General features: G+C 36.4%; 1 protein-coding gene across 1 annotated transcript; it reads left to right on the top strand.

The window, feature by feature from the left end:
• Window positions 1-976: 976 nt before the first annotated feature.
• On the top strand, window positions 977-6,600 carry LOC142355912 (THO complex subunit 5 homolog A-like). The gene is made up of 4 exons (XM_075407930.1): window positions 977-2,606; window positions 3,063-3,296; window positions 3,651-3,851; window positions 6,253-6,600. Exons 1-4 carry the CDS (start codon window positions 978-980, stop codon window positions 6,367-6,369), a joined length of 2,181 nt encoding a protein of 726 aa, XP_075264045.1. The 5' UTR covers window position 977; the 3' UTR covers window positions 6,370-6,600.
• Window positions 6,601-18,580: the final 11,980 nt, after the last annotated feature.

The raw sequence follows: 18,580 nt of genomic DNA, 5'->3' as shown, positions 1-18,580 counted from the left end.
AATGAAGTGAACTCGCTGTCCTTATAACGCCTGCTAATTAAGACACAATTGACCCCCTGTCATTTAAGAGCAAATCAGCCGATCGCAGTAATCGGTTCCGGTTACACTTGCGAATGATCGGTGGCGGATCATTTCAGGGTTTAATTATTTTGATAAGAATTGTTCTCAAAGAAATAATGCAGTGAATATTTACAAGTTCAGAGCAGAGTCTGGGCAAACTGTTTTGGGGGCGCGAAAAATATTTCAAACCACTATAGCTACCTTTCAAACTTTAGTTCTCTGTTTTTATACCAATTAGTTTTTTATGCAAGTGAATAATTTTTGTATATGGACATTTAGAGTGAAGCTGTCGTTATGAGATTATGTAAATTGGCTCCATAAAATGCCTGCATACAATACTTCAAAAAGTGGCTATTATACCATCAATCATTAAATTATATTCAGTTATTGTGTACCCCTCTCCGACGTTGTCATTGGCTCTTACATATCTGCAAAGTACGATATAATGATTTTTTTTTAGCTCGCAGCTTTTGATGATCTCAGTAAATTTCTGCTCTAATCTGTGATGCGATTAATTTTCTTTTTAAGGTGCTAACAACCATTTATTAGAAGTTTCTCTTACACGTAGTTTAATCGGATGTCTTCATATCCCTATTATTTAGTTTAGATTAGATTGACTTCTTTTCATTGAATGAATTTTTCTGTTGCAATTAATTGTTTTTTCTGCGCAGCGATTAAGGTCAGCGATATTTCTTGCTTTGTAAAGGTGAAATTGACAACAATATGAGTCTAGAGCACGTGTGGAATGTGAAATGCCTCGTGGTATCTGATCAACTTGGTACCAAGCATTAATATATCTCTGTTGTTTTGGTTCATCAAGGGTTGAAATATTGATGCTAAACATACCAAATCGTTGCCGATGTACAGCTAGGTAGAATTGAGCCAATACCTTCAATTTGTTCATTTTTCCAGATAAGATGGCGCCGAAAAAAACACGACGTTCTGATCCTGCAGCAGCTGCTGCGGTAACAACAGTTGAGGAATCTCCGGCTAAAAAGAGAGCCAAAGAAGAACCGGCAAGTGCGAGTCCAGTACAAAATGAGGCCGATTCGCCTGAAAAGAAAATGGACACTAGCTCCGTTGAAACCACTTCTGAAGCTGAAACCTGTGATACTCAAGATGTTGAGTTTGACGAGAATAAGTATGTTTTGAGTCGATCTTCGGAACAAGATACGACTGATGCGGCTGATATTGCGGCTAAACTGAAGAGTGTTGTTAACGATATGGCCAAAATAAAAGCTAAAGCATCGTTTGATGATAATGATAAAACAAAAATGATTAGCCTCAGATCTGAAGCATGTGTGTTAGTTACCCTAATGCGCAGATTAAATAGGTATGGTCAAATTAAGTGCAAACTGCTCCGAGAAAACTCTACGGCAGCCAAAGAAAAAGTTGATGAAAAGTACCTGCAGCTGATGAATGTGCAATACGAGATTTCCCATTTGAAAAAAGAGATCCAAAAGTGTCTCAACTTCAAGTCCAGAGACGAGGAAATTGAATTAATTCCAGTTGAAGAGCTGAAAGAGAAAGCTGACAGTGAAATTTACGACGAAGAAAAGATTGGAGACGATCCGTACCTCCTGAAATTAGCCCAATTGCAGTTTGAATTGGCTGAACGGAAGAGACTTGGAAACGAGTTCAAAGAATCGGTCAGAGATCGAGCCAAACTGAAAACTTTAATTGAACAGAAGAAGCGAACGTTGCATAAGTTGTTGCCTACAGTCGATGAAGTAATCAAATCAACCAAACCCCTGGAAGAAGCTTTGGGTGTGGAAACATTTTTTAGTGAAGTTCATGAAAAAATCAGGCACCTTCCGGCACCACTTTTTATTCTGTACTCTCAAGCAACTGCGTATGCGGAGGCGTTTGGATCGAGCTCAATGGTTTCTGTCAAAATTTTGGGTCAGCCTCCAGAAACTGAAAGTAGTGTTGACCCCACGGTTCTATTAGGCGATGATGACGATAAAGATGACGCTAATGGAGCTTCCGAACAGCAATCGGACGATTCTAGAAGTAACAGAGGTGCTGCAAGTAAAGGTGTTGAAATCTCACCATCTGCAAGTGCTAGTGCGACTACTAGTTCGCCCGGAGTTGTTGCTAACAAAAGCAGCAAACTACTGAAAGAACACCCAATGATGGTGTCTGTCGAAATTGGCGTAAAAGACCGCCTTGAAAAGATTGAAATGGTCTTCTCCTTTCTAGTATGCTTAAATCTTGTAGTTGTGAAACCTAGATTGAAAACTTCGCCTGCAAATTCGCTTACAACTGTGTTGACTAATTTGTTCCCGAAGGATGATGGCGCGGACACCCCGAACCCTTCAAATTACTACATGTTCGAGAAGTACAACATCACCTCGTTCTCCAAATTTACTCGCCAGATTGGGTTCGCATACCATTGGGTACAGAGGATCTGTGGAGTCGATTTCAAGACCCTGAGGGCGGGAGATGCTGTTAAATGGGAGGAGAGTGTAGCTGCCCATTCTTTGGGACAGGTGGTAGCTATGGCACAGGAGAGGGTCAAGAGTCGGATTGAGTTGGCTCGTCAGGTGAGCTCTATATACTATCTTCATTTCAATTTCGGTGAACGTAGTAGCGTTTTGATTTCCCTGGTTCTCCTCAATTACATTATAAGTAATTTTCATGTAATTCTAGTTCTCAAAGTTCTTTGGGTTTTCCAGTAAATCGCTGAACCTGCTAGCAAACCGCTTCCTTTTTGACATCTCTTTTATGTCAGTATCTACAGCTTTGGTGCGGAACTTCAGACCTAACACTTCTAAAAATTCCAATGTAGAGGTGAATGTTTCAAGTGACTAGTCGTGCTGTCTGTTAATACACTGCAACCTTTTCATCAAACTGCGTTATACTAGGAGATTGTTCGATTACTGGAAGATTTATGATAATGAAATTGGCAACATAGTTTAGGACACGTATAATGCAGTCTTCATTGATCCCGAAATGGAGCACTAGATTTGTGGGGCCAGTCATGTTTTTTGTGTGTTAAGGTTGGAAGTCTGGAGAAGAAGACAGTACCTCTTCCACCCTCCTGCCTAAAATTCTACCCCATCAAGTTGTCCACCAGCATACTTAAGTTCCAACCAATCAGCAGCGAGGAATATCGCACCGGTCTCAAAATTGACCCATCACTCTTCTCAGAAGCAAGGGAAAATGCCATGCATTTTTTCGCAGTGCTGGTCAAAAACTTCCAAAGCAAGGAACAGCTGCATGCCTACATTGAGGTTAACAATTTTTGATACTAAGACGAACTCTTTTTGGAACTCGACAACTTGATATTTATTTGTTACACAATAATTTAAACGGGAACTTTGCTAAATTCTTGAAGTTGTATTCCGCCATTTTAGGGGAGGGGCTTTTTGAATTGACGTTTTTAACCATTTTAAACCCCACGTAGAGAGCTATATTGGCATTGCTGCAACGGTATATGAAGACACATTTGGTTTTCGTTTTTTTGAGACGCAAGTTTGTGGCAATTAATGAAGAGCGTCGAATTTGCAATTGTAGAGTTGCAATATTACCTGCAACTAGTTCTAAGGAAAGCAAACATTTGTGTTTCAATATGCATGTTGTTCTAGGTTATGCAGAACTACCCCAACTCGTGTCCAGTGTTCAATCTGCGGTTCTCCCCAGTGGCCACTGACCTGCTACCCAACTGGGCTGCCCTCCTGAGACAGCTGGAAGAGGAGGCCAACATCAGAGCACTCCAAGTGTGTCCAGATGAGCAGAAAATTGACTTACTCACTGTGCAGCTCTACCACCTCATGTGCTGCTTCGAGGTGCGTTACATCAACATCGCTATCTCCGAATTACTTTTTTACAGACAAATGTTTTGTTATTATCCGCCGCCAGCCTCTCAAGTGCTACAATGGAAAGAGTTTGGATTAGTTTGGTGCAGTCTTTGTTTACGACTCGAAGAGGAGTGAAAAAACAGGATGTAAAAGTCTAACGGACGTGAAACCTAAGTTTTTAGGTGTAAACGGCTGAGCAAATTGAAAATCAGAGAAAAGGGAAAGTGGTTTTCCAACAATATCGCATTTTAAAGATAGTGAGAAAAGTAGGTATGAAAAAATCTACGCGAGCGAGCAAAATCTTTTTAATAGCCGCACAGCGATAGCTGTGTCTATTATTGGCCGTCTCTTGGTTTTTTTATTTCGTCGTCGCGATTTTTGTTACGACCATATGACGTCACAACCACTTCAAATCTGCTTTTTGTTCATTCGTTCATGCAATTTCAACTGAAGTGCGTGCGTGACGTCATTTTTCGCTCTTAGTGGAGCGAGTTTTTTTGTTCATTTGCGTGATTAAATTTTTGGTCACACTTGACTGACCTCACTCACAAAAATGACTTCCTCACTTTGAAATTGACTTTTATTTACTTTAATTCAAAGAGATAAGGTCAAATGGGTGTGTGTCACTCTAAATGAAGGTTATTAGAGAGCAGCTAATAGATGCAGCAAAAACTTTTACAGATTTATAATCAAAATATAACATATCAGCCTTAAATGAAAAGCCGAATTTTTGGTCTGTCTTTTTCACTGTTTTTTTGAGACTGCAGATCTACGAAGCTATTGCGGCTACTTTCTGGCAATCTGCCAGCTATGTTCATCACATGCTGCTTTTTCGCATCATTTTTAAAGTTTTTACTTAGCTTTTTCGAGTAAAGTGGTTTTCGTAAAACATATTAACACGTACCGGCATTTGGGAGCGCTTTTGACCATATCAATCATATATTAAATTTTTAGATGCAATCTTGAGCTATTTATGTGATTTCGCCGTTTTAGAGACTAGTCTTTATACGGATTTTGTTGACCTTTGATTTGATTGGTATCACTTTGAATTTTTTTCCCAAATTCCTCTATTTCCCTGCCTTTCTGAATATTTTTTGTTAATGTCAAATTGTTTTCCGAGGGCAGTCCTAGGGTTATTGTTACTAAGTGACAAAAATCAAACTTTTGATTGGCCAGATTTTCATAAAAATAATTGAACGAATTCTGCGTTTTGTAGATTTTTTTGCTTATGTTTGATGCGTTTTTCATTGCGTGTGGGTCTCAATGAGCAAACAGAAACTGTTTCTTATTAATTGGTAACGTTTGCAATTTTTAGAGAATGTTAAAAAGTTAAGAGATTTTAAGATTTTGTTCTTCAATTTTCATTTTGTGCGGTCTTTTTTTTGAGATGCATTGTTTGTTTTTTTGTATTTTTGTGAAGTGTTGCCCAGCTTAAGCTGGGCAAATATTAGACGATCTGTTATCAAAAGATCTGTTATCAAAAGCTTATCGAGTCGCAATTTGAAAATTTGCTTTTTCCTAATTTGTTTAATTGCTCTGTTTGACTGATTTGTTGTCTGACCCATTTGACTTTTTATCCTCAAAAACGGGATAAACATGTAGAGCTCGGAGGGCATTAAGTTCTAAGCTTTACTATACTCTAAGAATGCGATTCACCAAAACTTTTGAGGAGACAATTTGTTCTTGATCTTAAAGTTTGACCCCTCAATCAACCACCCCTCCTCCTCCTCCTCCTCCTCCCTCCCTCCCTCCCTCCCTCCCTCCCTCCCTCCTCAACCATCCCATTGTCCACCTTCCGGCACCTGTCGATTTTAACCCCCTCTCATCTAGCCTTCTCTACCCCATCCATCGCTTGCTTGACCCCCCCCCCCCACACACACACACACACACCGGTCACCACCCCGACCCTAAGCCCCAGCTGGCAGCTACCGAAGACAGCCGCTGGTTGGTCATTTGAGACCAATTTGCCCGATGTTAATCGGTTGTTTTTTTGTTTGATGTGCCCAATTGATCAGTCTTTAGTTCAAGTGGATTGCTACAGTATACTACTATCACGTAGTTTTTAAAAACCAATTCCAGTCTTTTGTGACATCAAAACGCCAGCATTTTTGATAAGGTATTTGTTCTGGGCGCACCAAAGGTTGTGCGGCCCCGTCTATGTTTCTAATCGAGCCTTAGTTGGAATATTTAGCCGCTATTGTTGTAAACTGGAATTAAGCATAGAAAGTAGACGTTCGTATTATGGGCTAATTTAGATCGTTTCTGTTCGGGGCCTAACCTTAAGTAGAAGCCATTAAGTGGGGTCAATAGGTCATTAACAACAATAGGAAACAGTTTATCATGTGGAAAATTTCGATTTATTTTGAACTGAACTTTGGCTTTGTTTTAGGTGATGACCGATTCGTCTAGGGCCAGTGAGCGAGTATATCCTAGACAGTTCAAGGGAAGAAACAGAGCGCGACCCTTCACATACAAGCCAAACACGGGCCTATTTTTGTTTAACTGATCAAAAACCCAGATCTCAAGAGTAGAATGATGAATTAAGGAGACTTATAAATGTTGGTGTCTTAATGATTGTCGATAAGTACTGGAAGTTCGATAGCCATTAAACAGATGTTGAGCTGATCTTCCATCAAATATTTTACCTTTCTTGTTCGATAATGTCTTTTGACCTTTTCGTGTTGATTTGATAATTTAGTCTGATGATTAAGTGTCCCAATTTATTCTTTTTTCTCTGTTTCTTTTTTGTTTTCGAACAAGTATGTAGGCTTGGTCTTAATGCAGCTGAATCAAAAGACGACTTCCATCAAATAATGAAGAGAAAGGCAAAGTGATATTGGTAATAGTACAATTGGGAACGTGCTGTACTAAGCTAACTTGTTTTTGACCACAGACAGTTTAGGGCTTCAAGCTGTTGATTGCTATCGGACGAAGTTTGAGCCTATTTTTGTAACGTGTTTGTCTTTCTTAAGCAAAATTTTTGCTTGACCATTTTTGCACTTTTGTTCTGGAACATTTTTTTACTTCTGAAGTAGACTTCTCAAGTGCCTTTTCTCAAGTAAAGTTTGTTGCTATAATAAAAACGATTGGAAGATAGGAAATCACGGTGTGAAAGCCGAGTGGGTAATGCTTCTGTCGAGAAATACGGAGGTCGACGGTTCCAATCCATCCCTGGTCGGATGTTCTGCACCCATAAAGAAAAGTGGATCTATTCGGACCCCCATTACAATTTCTTTATTGTTATGTAGCACGTTACTGTGTAAAAATAGCACGTACGCATGAGTTTGTAAAAGTTATATGCCCACTAAGCGGGGGAGGGACGAACTGTTTAAAGTTCTGACAAATTTTTAGAAAGGTTTTACATCTAGCCAGAAAGATTTAAGCGGCGAAATTAAATACCTCCAATAAATGTTGGCTTCTGGAACAAAGATGTGCAGGAACGTTGTACTGAAGTGTGCTACACTCAGTAACACTATTTGATAATCTTAGTGCTATTTTGAGAATTAACGTTATAGTGCGTGAAGCACAATCTTGAATTGGACAAAGTCCACTTTAACGTGTGAACAAATTACTAAGTAGTTTTGAATAAACTACTATTTTAAGATCACTAACTCAAACTAAAACTACCATGACGTGATATTGTCACGCCACGTAGAAAACACCAACTTAACCTTGGTAACTCTGTCGACACTGTTATCTCCATCCAATAGGATACTAGATAACCACGTGTCCGCAAGTATAGAAGGAGCTTGCACGCTCAACTACCAACACTTTGGTCCCTGATAACTTCTAATTTAAAATCATACTCCCGTAGTGCTCCCTTGCTCAATCTCAGCTTACTTGAGATATTTTTCTAACTTAGAATATTTTGTGACTTGTTCTTAACTAAGAACTTTCTAAGTCATAAAATATTAACTTAGCACGATTTTGGAAATCAGGTAAGTTCAGCTTAATTCTCTAAGTTATAAATTAACATCTCTTAAAGTTACAAGTTAACTTAGAATATTTCAACCTGTGCTATCTCAACCTTAATAACTTTAACCATTCTATCCCTTCATGTTCGGTTCATATTTGATGCTGTTCAACATAACTTATTAATTCATATTTGCATTTAACTTTCTTTAATACTTAACTATATACCGAGACTAGAACTAGGGGTTGAACTCTCAAGTTATACATGTGGTCCCGCGATTAACCCCGTCGTTTAAGTATCTAATGTACGGACCAGCAGTATAAATGGTGGTCCCAGAGAGGCTACTTTAATTTAACTTGTTCAATTATTACAGAGAGACTACTTTAATTTAACTTGTTCATTTAATACAGAAAAGGCAAATTCAATTTAACTTATTCACTTGATATAGAGAGGCCACTAAATTAACTTTTGTAATTTAACTATTCAAAGGGCTTCTCACTAAAATCCTTATTTGAATTTGATTTAAACTATTCCTCTGTTCTTAATAGTTTTAATACAACTTCAGTCATTTAAACAATGACCAGTCCTGGTGGTAGTACTCCTCCACCTGCCGTTACTCCCCCACCTGAAGCTCCCATAACACATCCAAATCTTTCACTTGTATCTTTTTCAGGCAATGATCCTAATCCGGATGCCACTTCTTTTTGGAACTCTGTAGAAAACAAAATACTCTTTTCACTAGGCCTACAGCACCCGCTGCACAAACTAGCTATGATAAAAGGCAACAGTCCTTATTCGGCTCACTTTTAACTGATACAGCACTAGAATGGTTTGAAAGTGAAGTCACAGATGCTACAGAATGGAATACCTTAAAAGATGAATTTATAAAAAGATTCACAGACGGTAGAGACCAATTTAGATTTAGACTTGAGGTTGAGAAGACATTCAGGAAAGAAGGAGAATTAATACAGAACTATCTACATAGAATAAAGAGTGGAGTTGGTAAAGGTTGGCCAAAAAAGATACCAACAAGTATTGAAGGTGATGACAATATAAGAAGGGAGAAAGAGATCCAACATAGACAACGAAGTCACAAATAGATAGATTTTGCTAAGAGAGGACTAAGACCACAAGGTTTAAAACGCAAAGCGCACGAGAAACTTATTGAGAATCCTTCAATAACTTGGACACTGTTTGTTGATCACTTAGTTGTAAAAGACTTAACATTTTCTGTAACAACAGAGTCTAGTGGAGCTACAGGAATAGATAAACTTAAAACACTCAAGAGCAAAATTAATGATTTACCCAGTCTTTTCAAAAGCAACGAAGTGAATGCTATAGATACTTCTAGGCCTAGAGACCCAAACATAAAAGGCAGTCCTAACAGTACTAAATTCTGTGATTATTGCAGAAGCAATGGTCATTCCATCTCTAGATGCACAAAGAAACAGATAGATGATAGTGTTAACAAATTAAGAAAGGAACTAGTTGAACCAAGAAGGCCAAATATAACATTCTCTAATGATTATAGAAAGAATAACCGAGGCAATGTAAGATTCAATGGTCCTAGAAACCAAGGCTACCAACCAAGAGGTGGCTACTCAAACTATAATCCTAGGTTCAACAAGCCTAATTATCAACAAGAAAGTACATCTTTTAGCAGTTAGGGCAATAGATTCACTCAACCATACGAACAAACCTTCCCTCAGCAAAACACATATAGAAATAATCAACCAAATCTTGAACAACAATCACCATCACCACAACAACAGCAACAGCCACAAGGTGCTAGCTTCTATACACCAAGTAGAAATAACAATCTACAACAAAGGCAATCTAAACCTAAAAATATTCAACAACAATCAAATCAAATAAGTTTCGTTGAAGGTGATGATGACTACGTAAATGCTATAACAGACTTCTTTCCTTTAAACTTTTGAAGTCTCCGAACGCTACTAAAGAAAGTAGTACTAAGTCAAGAATTTACCTCAATTTATATCACTTTGCCACCGGAGACATTAAAAATAATAGTGGTTTAGAAGTAGAGTTCATGATTGACCCAGGATCAACTTGCACTATCATCAATCATCCTACATTCCTTGCTCTAGTAAACCTTGGACAAAATTTGCATTTACAAAATACAAATTGTGATTCAAAAACATATACTGGTTCATCAATCAGAATGCTTGGCTACACAACTATTCAATCTAGCTTTGAAACTGACGGTAAATATACAGTCCCCCATAAAGTATTCGTTACTAAAGAGCAGAGACAGAACATAATAGGTATTGATTTCTGTCATTTCTTTTTAAAAGCACTTCACTTCGATATCCCCGCAGTAGAATTTAAAACTGAATGGAATTTAATTTGCTACGGCTCACTCAACAATGAAAAAGATTATCCATACATAACTAAAATGACTGCTTTAAACATAGCTCAACCGATCTTTCTGCAACAAAAAAGTACACAACTGTACAAGCAAAAGCACCCCAATCAAGCCTTATTTCCACCAGGAACTTATGTCATGCCTCATATTAATGTTGCAAAAACTGACCTAGTCTTTGTGAACACACTTTGTCCACAACTGAAGAATTTCTACCCATATTCATGGAGAATCAAAAGAATCACCCAATACAGATAAATAGAGGAATAATAGGTTATGCTATGTGTGATATAACCGACAAACCTATACAAAGATACAATATCAAAAACTGTGCCGAATCTACAAGTACAATACTAAACGAAAGTGAGGACCATAACAGTTGCTTCATACTGAACACAGTAGTAAACAATTTACAAGAAGGACAGCAAATTCAAACTAATTCTTGCATTAGATATGTAGATTTTCGTACCCAATCTATGTTTGACTCTAATATGCCTATAGCGCACACGATATCCTCAGATGTAGAAATGAGAAAAGGTTTTGCTAACACCGTCTCCAAAAGAATACCCTTATTAAAGGACTACTGTAAAAGTAGAAACTTTGATATAGGTGACATAATAACTTTCAGAGCAGATAATAACTTAGTATATAATCTCATCACTAAGGCTGATCATTATGAAAGGCCAACAATTGAAACAATCAAAACAACGCTACTTGCTATGAGAGATCATGCACTAGGACTAAATTTACGCTGTATAGCGATGCCAAAAATAGCTTGTGGTTTAGACGGAATGGATTGGAGAGAGATATCTTCTCTAATTGAACAAACATTTTAGAATTCAGGAATAACTATCTATGTGTATACAAGCAAAGATGATATTGATAAACTACAAAAAGTAGAAACCAATACACTAGAACAGGAAGAGGTGCTCGAGGTTATTGAAAGTGAGTTAATAGAAAAATGCAAAGATGAGAGAGAACTAGCCACAGACTTCTCCATCGAAGCCAAAGAGTTATGTAGACCTAAAGTCAACGACCAGTTTCCTAAGTTTAGAGATAAACTACAAAGCAACCGAATCATAAAAAAGCAGTTAGTGTTTTTGTAATTAAGCAAAATAGAAATACAGTTAAAGACATAGAGTATCTAGAAAGGTTCTTAAATAACTTTGATTTCACGCAAAGTGATTTGACTGATGATGAATTGTTTGAGTTGATAGAAATAATACTTCAGGATAATGATGTCTGTTCACATCATAAGTATGATATTGGCAGAACTAAACATAAGTTTCATTTACCCCTAAAGAAAGACGCAACCTTTAAAAAGCAACGACCAAGCAAAATACCCATTCATCTCAGATAAATTTGAAAAACTAATGGATGAATTAATTCAAGCAGGGATAATCAGAGAGCTCAATGAGAACGATGATATGAATAGTTGGTTTGTCAATCCCCTTATTATATTACCTAAGAAGTATTATGTAAAACTAGTCATTGATGATAGATACCTAAATTCTATAACTGATACAAGTAATTCTAGTTGGCCACTCGAACCACTAAACGTTCTAATGACAAGAATAACCGGAACTAAATTTACAAATTGTGATTTATCATCGGCTGATAATCAAGTGCCACTAACTGAAGATACACAGAAGTTACAAGTTTTATTGTAGGAGGCAGACAGTACACCTATCAAGTAGGATTTTATGGTCTTAAGCCATTAACCAGTTTCTTTAGCAAACTAATGCGTTATGCCTTTGGACCTCTTATAAAACGTAAACAAGCCATAACATATATAGACGATACTTTATTACAAGCTAAAGATAAACAAGAAATGTTCACATTAGTAAAAGAGTATCACTCTTTGCTTTGAAACGCAAACCTTAAAGCAGCCCCCGTTAAAACAATGTTTTTCTTACGCAAAGTGAGATTTCTAGGACATGTTATATCTAAAGACGGACTATCGCCTATTGCTTCGCGTTTAGATGTTATTAGAAACCTAAAAACGTCAGAATCGAAAGCAGAAGTTTTAAGAGTTTTAGGAATGATGGGTTTCTATCACACCTATATTTTAAATTTTCACATAGATGCAAAACTTTATATGACTTAACTAAAGATACAACACTATTCAAGTGGGTACCAGAACACGAAAAGGTATTCACAGACCTTAAACAAAGATTCTGTCACGGCATTTCTAACGCCTTTTCCTTTTAATGACTATCCCTTTCATATACATGCTGATTCATCTAATTTAGGAACAGGTTGTGTTCTTATACAAGATTTTCCTGATAGAAAGCGTATGATTTCAGCAAACTCGAGAGTATTTGATAAAGCTGAACAAAATATGTCCCCTCAACATAGAGAACTATGCGGAATAATATCTGCATTACAAACATATGAATTTTATTTTATTGGTTCCCCTTTTCCAATTTACCTATATTGTGATCACAGGCCAATTCTATTTCTTTGGTCACGACGAGGACAAATGTCACATCGTTTCTTTAAGTATCAAGTTGTTATAACTAAGTTCCAAAACTTGCAAATTATATACACTGAAGGCAAAATGTTAGCGTTCCCTGACATTCTTAGCCGAAATGTTTCTTTAGCAGATGCTAAACTTTATCAACTAGAACACAAAGTAATACCTAAAGATATAAAGATTCATATCAACGGAAAAGAAGTTAACTATTCTGTATTGAATCAAGACGATAAGGACGCAACAGCTAACGACTATTATCCAATTATTGCTCAAGTAAAAGGCGAAAAAAAAGAAACTAATCAATATAAACGATGAAGGTGACTTTAGTGTAGATGATGCACCAGACTACATAAATGAGCAATGTAATGCTATACACAGTTTTTCTGATTGTTTTCGCTACGGGACACAAATAAATCAAATAAAGAAATTAACTTCAGAATTAACTAGCGAATATGATAATCACTACTGTTCCGAGATAGAGGAAATAGTTGAAATAAGTGATGATCGAGAAGGTTACGATGACCAAGATTGGTTAGACTTAGTAGAGGGTAATATTGAAAATTCATTTATTGAACAATTAGAATCTGCTAAAGCCGACTATATCAGACGGACAAAATTCAAGAAACTTATTGAACCAGAAGCTTTTCAAAACTTCTCAGAAAAGGATGTCCACACAGATACATTAGATTTAATAGCTAAGGTTACAGATTTTGCAAAAAAACGCTAATCTTGGCACTGATAATAATCTTGAAGAACAAGTAAACGACACCGTGATAGATAAAGTTAAAGATTGGTTAAAAGTAGGCAAAGCTCCAGAAAAGGACTACATTATTAAACAATCTAAAACACTACAAACCTACAGAAATAATTTCAACTTGTTGTTTTTAGAGAGGCAATATGATTTACTCTGTTATTCCGAACCTTGTGAAGACGGCTCTTTTGACGTTAGGATATGTTTACCACTTTCACTATTTATAAAAATATTCGAAGTCGCACATACGCATGAACTTAGTGGTCACAGAGCAGAAAGCACAACTTACAATAGAGTTAAGCGATATTTCTATTGGCCCGGTATGTTTAAATGGATTGAAATGTTAATGTTAGATTGCCTAAGTTGCCAAACTAATAAGTCAGCACGCAAAGACTTGAACAAAGCACCCTTAGAACCATGGGGACAATTAGAAGCTATGCCCCTACATACACTTCATATTGATCATAAAGGTCCACTACGACCACCTAGTAAACGAATTAGATTTTGTCTTGTAATAGTAGACGCTTTCTCTAGATTTATACAAGTATACCCTAGCAAGAATGCTGAAGCTCTCGAAACAGTAAATCAACTAGAGAAATTTATAATTACATTCGGTATACCGCAACAAATAGTACATGATAACGGCAATGCTTTTATTAGTAATGATTTCGTTCTCTACACAAACGAAATGGGAATTACACTATGCCCCCGAACTGCATATTCACCGTGGACTAACGGCAAAGTAGAAGTACAAAGTAAACATCTGACTAATTACCTAAGACATTTTCTTAGTAAAAGTGGATCTAATTGGTCCGAGTATACTAGTAAATTTGCATTTTCCCACAATACTGCAGTAAACTACAGTACGGAATATACCCCTTATGAAATACTATTCGGAACGAAACCGCAAATACATACCCTTATCACTAAAGTTAGGACTACTACGAGATAATCAAAAGAAATGCACATCAGAGTATTGTAATAATCTACCGCCACACTCACTTAGTGAAGAAACTTGTAATAACAAAAAGATAGAGAAATTGTTACAAAACAGATTATCTAACGAAATGTTAAAACGAGAAAAAACATTTGAAACTATATACTCGAATACCTACACTAAATGCAGACAAACTACGAATAAAGCGCACAAGTATAGAAATAGATTTCAACTCGGAAAGACTATACCTGAAGGTAGAAAAGTACTACTAGAAAATCACTCTAAAGGACTACTAAAGTCTAAAAAGCTACAAGAGCTACGCTCAGGCCCTTACACTGTGCCACGAATGCTAACTAATACTACATATGAAATACAACATGATAAAACAAATGAGAAGAAAACCGTGCATAGAAATCATATAGTACCTTATTACCCGAAAGAAGAAAAAATACAAGAGTTAGTTGAGAACTATGTAGTCCCAGACGATACGGATGATTATTATACTCAATATAATAAGCATAATATATCCAAATTTAATGCTTATAGAGGCGCATAACATATTGCTATTTTGCAGTGGCCCTTAGTAGAAACACAACCTACTATAAGTCCTAATATTACACTACAGCCAACTTATAATGTTGAGGCTACCCCAACAAAGGTCTCAGGCTTAGAATCGCTACAAACACGAGCAGATAATACTACGCATATGCAAGGCACAAGCGCTTCTAGTTTTCTACCCCCACGCATCTCAACACCCTACCCTATGCAAAATATGTATTCACCTAAAAGCCCACAGCAAGAAGATTTTTCTATCCCACCTGATAATACTAGTAAATTTAAAGCTACACGCAAATTGTTCCCTCAAGAAACACATAATAGCCCCACATCATCACCTCATAATTCCACATTTACAGCTTCACCTAATGTTTTTAATTTACCAGACCCAAATGAAGTATTGAGAAGACCTCAGCGTAATAGAAAAGCACCTACTTTTTTGGTGAACCTATTACTTCTGACTTGATACATAAACTCAAAAAGAAATAGAGACACAAAATCTCTTAGATAATACCTTATATACTAAAAAGCGCAAACGCGCACAAAAAAACAATAAAATAATAAAGTTAAAAAATATAAAAATAGTAAAGGCGCAAACCAATAGTACATGCGCAGAAGATAACAAAAAATATTATTGAGCGATATTTAAGAATTTTTGTTTCTCTCCCCTTTTCAATTGCTTAGATGCTGCATGATTACACCTCTCACGGTTCTGGCAACTAAGCTCTCCGTCTCAAAGACCAGACTCTCCTTGTAATTGAGCTGTATCATTTTCAAATACAGCTCCTGTAGAGTGGGCCCTGTCTTCGGATCCCACCACGCATCCCTCAAGGTCCATAGTTGATTTTCCCATTTCTCGTGCTTGTCGCACCACTTTGTCATGTCTTCGTCCCCCCTCTTAGCATATAGTTTTTCACAAAATTAAAATATTAAATTTTTATTACTAAAACCAAACTACTCAGTCATAATCTCCGGACCCTATTTTTACCGTTAAATTCTTGCAACCCCGATAAAGACCAAAATTAACTGCTAGTTAATTTGAGTAAAATTTACACTCACTTTTTTTCCGAAGAAGAATTCGATGACTTCTATAGTGTGCTTGGAAACACACTGAGTACACCTCATTTCCCATGGACTGTAGCTCCCACGTGCCCTCAGTATTCCCCACACCTCGTCGTCAGATAACACGAGAAACATATATTTATAACTTTGAGAAAAGAAGAAAATAAATTCAACTGGCCCTAAACCAGAAGTATCTTCATAAATAAAATGAAGATACTGAGAGCGTCGAATTCGCTCTAGATCTCCCGAAACAGGTTCCAACACCACTCCACTCGAACTACATTTCCATCTGGCATTATCCAGATCCTCGCTGTTTTCAGCATTATCTCTAAGATAATTCTTAGTTTCCCAATTCATAATTCTTGAGAACGAAGGAGTACAAAAAGAATATATAAACGGAAATTGAAGAAGAAATGCATAGTTTAAAATGAATTAAAGATTGAAAATGGAATTAATGGTCAAGAACAAAATAAAAGTTAAAGAATGAAATACAGAAAGAATGATAAGAAGCTAAAAGTTAAAAGAAGAATTAGATTGAAATGAAAAGTTGCAGAAAAGATTTGAGTAAAAGTTAAACAAGGACCAACTGTATAGTAAGAACGTTAAGGCAAAAAGCAAATAGCCCACTCAACACAAATCTTACACAAAAGCATACGATTAATCACTAATGCAAGCTGTCACACACACATAACTCCTCTAAATGTTCAACACTAATACATTTTCAACATTTACGCATACCTTTTATTGCAACGCTGAAAACACATGTTACTCAAAGCAAAGTTAAGTAGAAGTTATTCTCCCATGAGCAAATACCTTATTTAAGTTAATTACCTTGAGTACAGAAATTCGACCCTTGCAAACTACTTAGTCCACGCTAAATCGCATTTAGTCAGGAACACACACTTTAAGCAACCTACATAGTCAACAAATAGATCTAACATTACTAGCTTAAGGACCCAAGGAATGTTTAAAATAAAAATTAGAGCACTTATGAACAAATAACTAACCGCAAAATTACAACTTCTAAACACAAGAGTTACTTCAACTAAGAACAAACAAAACTCCGGTAATAGAACAAGTAGAAATCTATTTAGTAATATGGCTAAGCCCACTTCTATCACCAGTCAGTTGAACATGCATTTCAACCCTACACTAACTTGAATTGATAAAATGTGCGAAATCATAGAAATTATAAGAAAAATTTCAAAATCAAAAATTGCCCGTTTATGAACGCGTCAAGATACGAAACTCAAAATTTATTCATATATGCAGAAAAACATAACAAACAAAACGTTGCGAGCGAATTTTCTATATTGAGCTTATAAGTGAAAATATTGCAATCTATAGTTAATTTTCAACACTAAAATTTGATAATTCAATTTCTCACACGAAAAAAACTCTCCGAAACTATTTGCTGAAGCAAAAGTGTTATTTTTTGGCTTAACCCAAGCACACACAATTACACTATAGTCCTACATGTGGTATTTCTCAAATTGGCATTAAAAGTTGATTTTCTAAGACATATAATTTAATTGTATAGAACAACAGCAACTCTTGTACATGCAATTTTGCAAGGTTATCGTAATGTGCTTGTCGTATGACCAATTTATCATCATGCTACATGCCACTAGTCAAGGCTAGCCATTGGCCAATCAGAATTGAGCACACAAATTCTGGTAACTTAACCCTGAAATCCACTATTTAAGAACCTCACCCAATCTCAAAATCAGTTTTCTCAGTTACCTTCTGAAATCAATTACTTCTTTCGTTCTCAAACTCAGCTCTAACTGAACAATCTCTCTCTCTCTCTCTCTCTCTCTCTCTCTCTCTCTCTTTCTCACTCTGTCCCATTTTCTATCTTTCACATTTTTGCCCTTTGCCTCTTTCAACAAAATGACTCAGAAAACTCAGCAAAGTTTTCAAGCATTTCAATTTGTGGCCACCATATATCACAACACATCTCCACCACACATATATCAGGTATCTCAGTTCAAAATTAATTCTCAATTCAATTCTCAGTCAGTAACTATAGAAAGAGTATATGGCTCTTCAGACAATTTAGAAAGCCCTAAATCCCAACCACTACCCATACTGAACACTTTCATCACTTGTTAACACCCACAGCACAGAGTTAGAACCCGCTTCAAAGCTGATCAATCCTAATTTATGACCGAAGTCTCATTCGACCAAAACGGTTTTCTTATTTCTTTCTATCAAGCCTGATACACTTGTGAAGGTTTCTATTAAAGCAAAAGCTGAAATTCAATAGTGAATTAAACACCTTAACCAATTGTCAAATCTCTAACGAAGTATGAGCTGTAGTGTTTTTTGCCATTAATTCTAACAAGGATCCTATTGCTGTCTTCTGGGGAAAGTATAACCCTCAACAATTTAACAGTTTATTAATTCAAAATTCATTCTTCAAGCTTAGTTGATTTAGATATTTCAAATGTCCCTTGTTTGGAAATCAGAACCACCAACTCATCAATGAATATTCCGTTAAACGATTATTGGGTTATAGCTTCAAGAACAACTTTCTCAACTTCTTACAGTCCTTATAACATCCCGCATAAAATCCTGAAATATAATAACAAATCAGCCAAAATTGATCGTATATTTCATATAAAGAAAATATTGTTA

Source organism: Convolutriloba macropyga, unplaced genomic scaffold (genome assembly GCF_964194025.1).
Source record: "Convolutriloba macropyga unplaced genomic scaffold, txConMacr16.3 SCAFFOLD_213, whole genome shotgun sequence".
NCBI classification, from domain to species: domain Eukaryota; kingdom Metazoa; phylum Xenacoelomorpha; order Acoela; family Convolutidae; genus Convolutriloba; species Convolutriloba macropyga.
This window is presented reverse-complemented; position numbering and strand designations above follow the sequence as displayed.

Bases quoted from the DNA above. Each gene is read 5' to 3' on its own strand.
- LOC142355912 (XM_075407930.1), top strand. From the start codon at position 978: ATGGCGCCGAAAAAAACACGACGTTCTGATCCTGCAGCAGCTGCTGCG. The intron at 2,607-3,062 runs GTGAGCTCTATA...TTGTGTGTTAAG, and splicing joins GGATTGAGTTGGCTCGTCAG to GTTGGAAGTCTGGAGAAGAA. The intron at 3,297-3,650 runs GTTAACAATTTT...ATGTTGTTCTAG, and splicing joins AGCTGCATGCCTACATTGAG to GTTATGCAGAACTACCCCAA.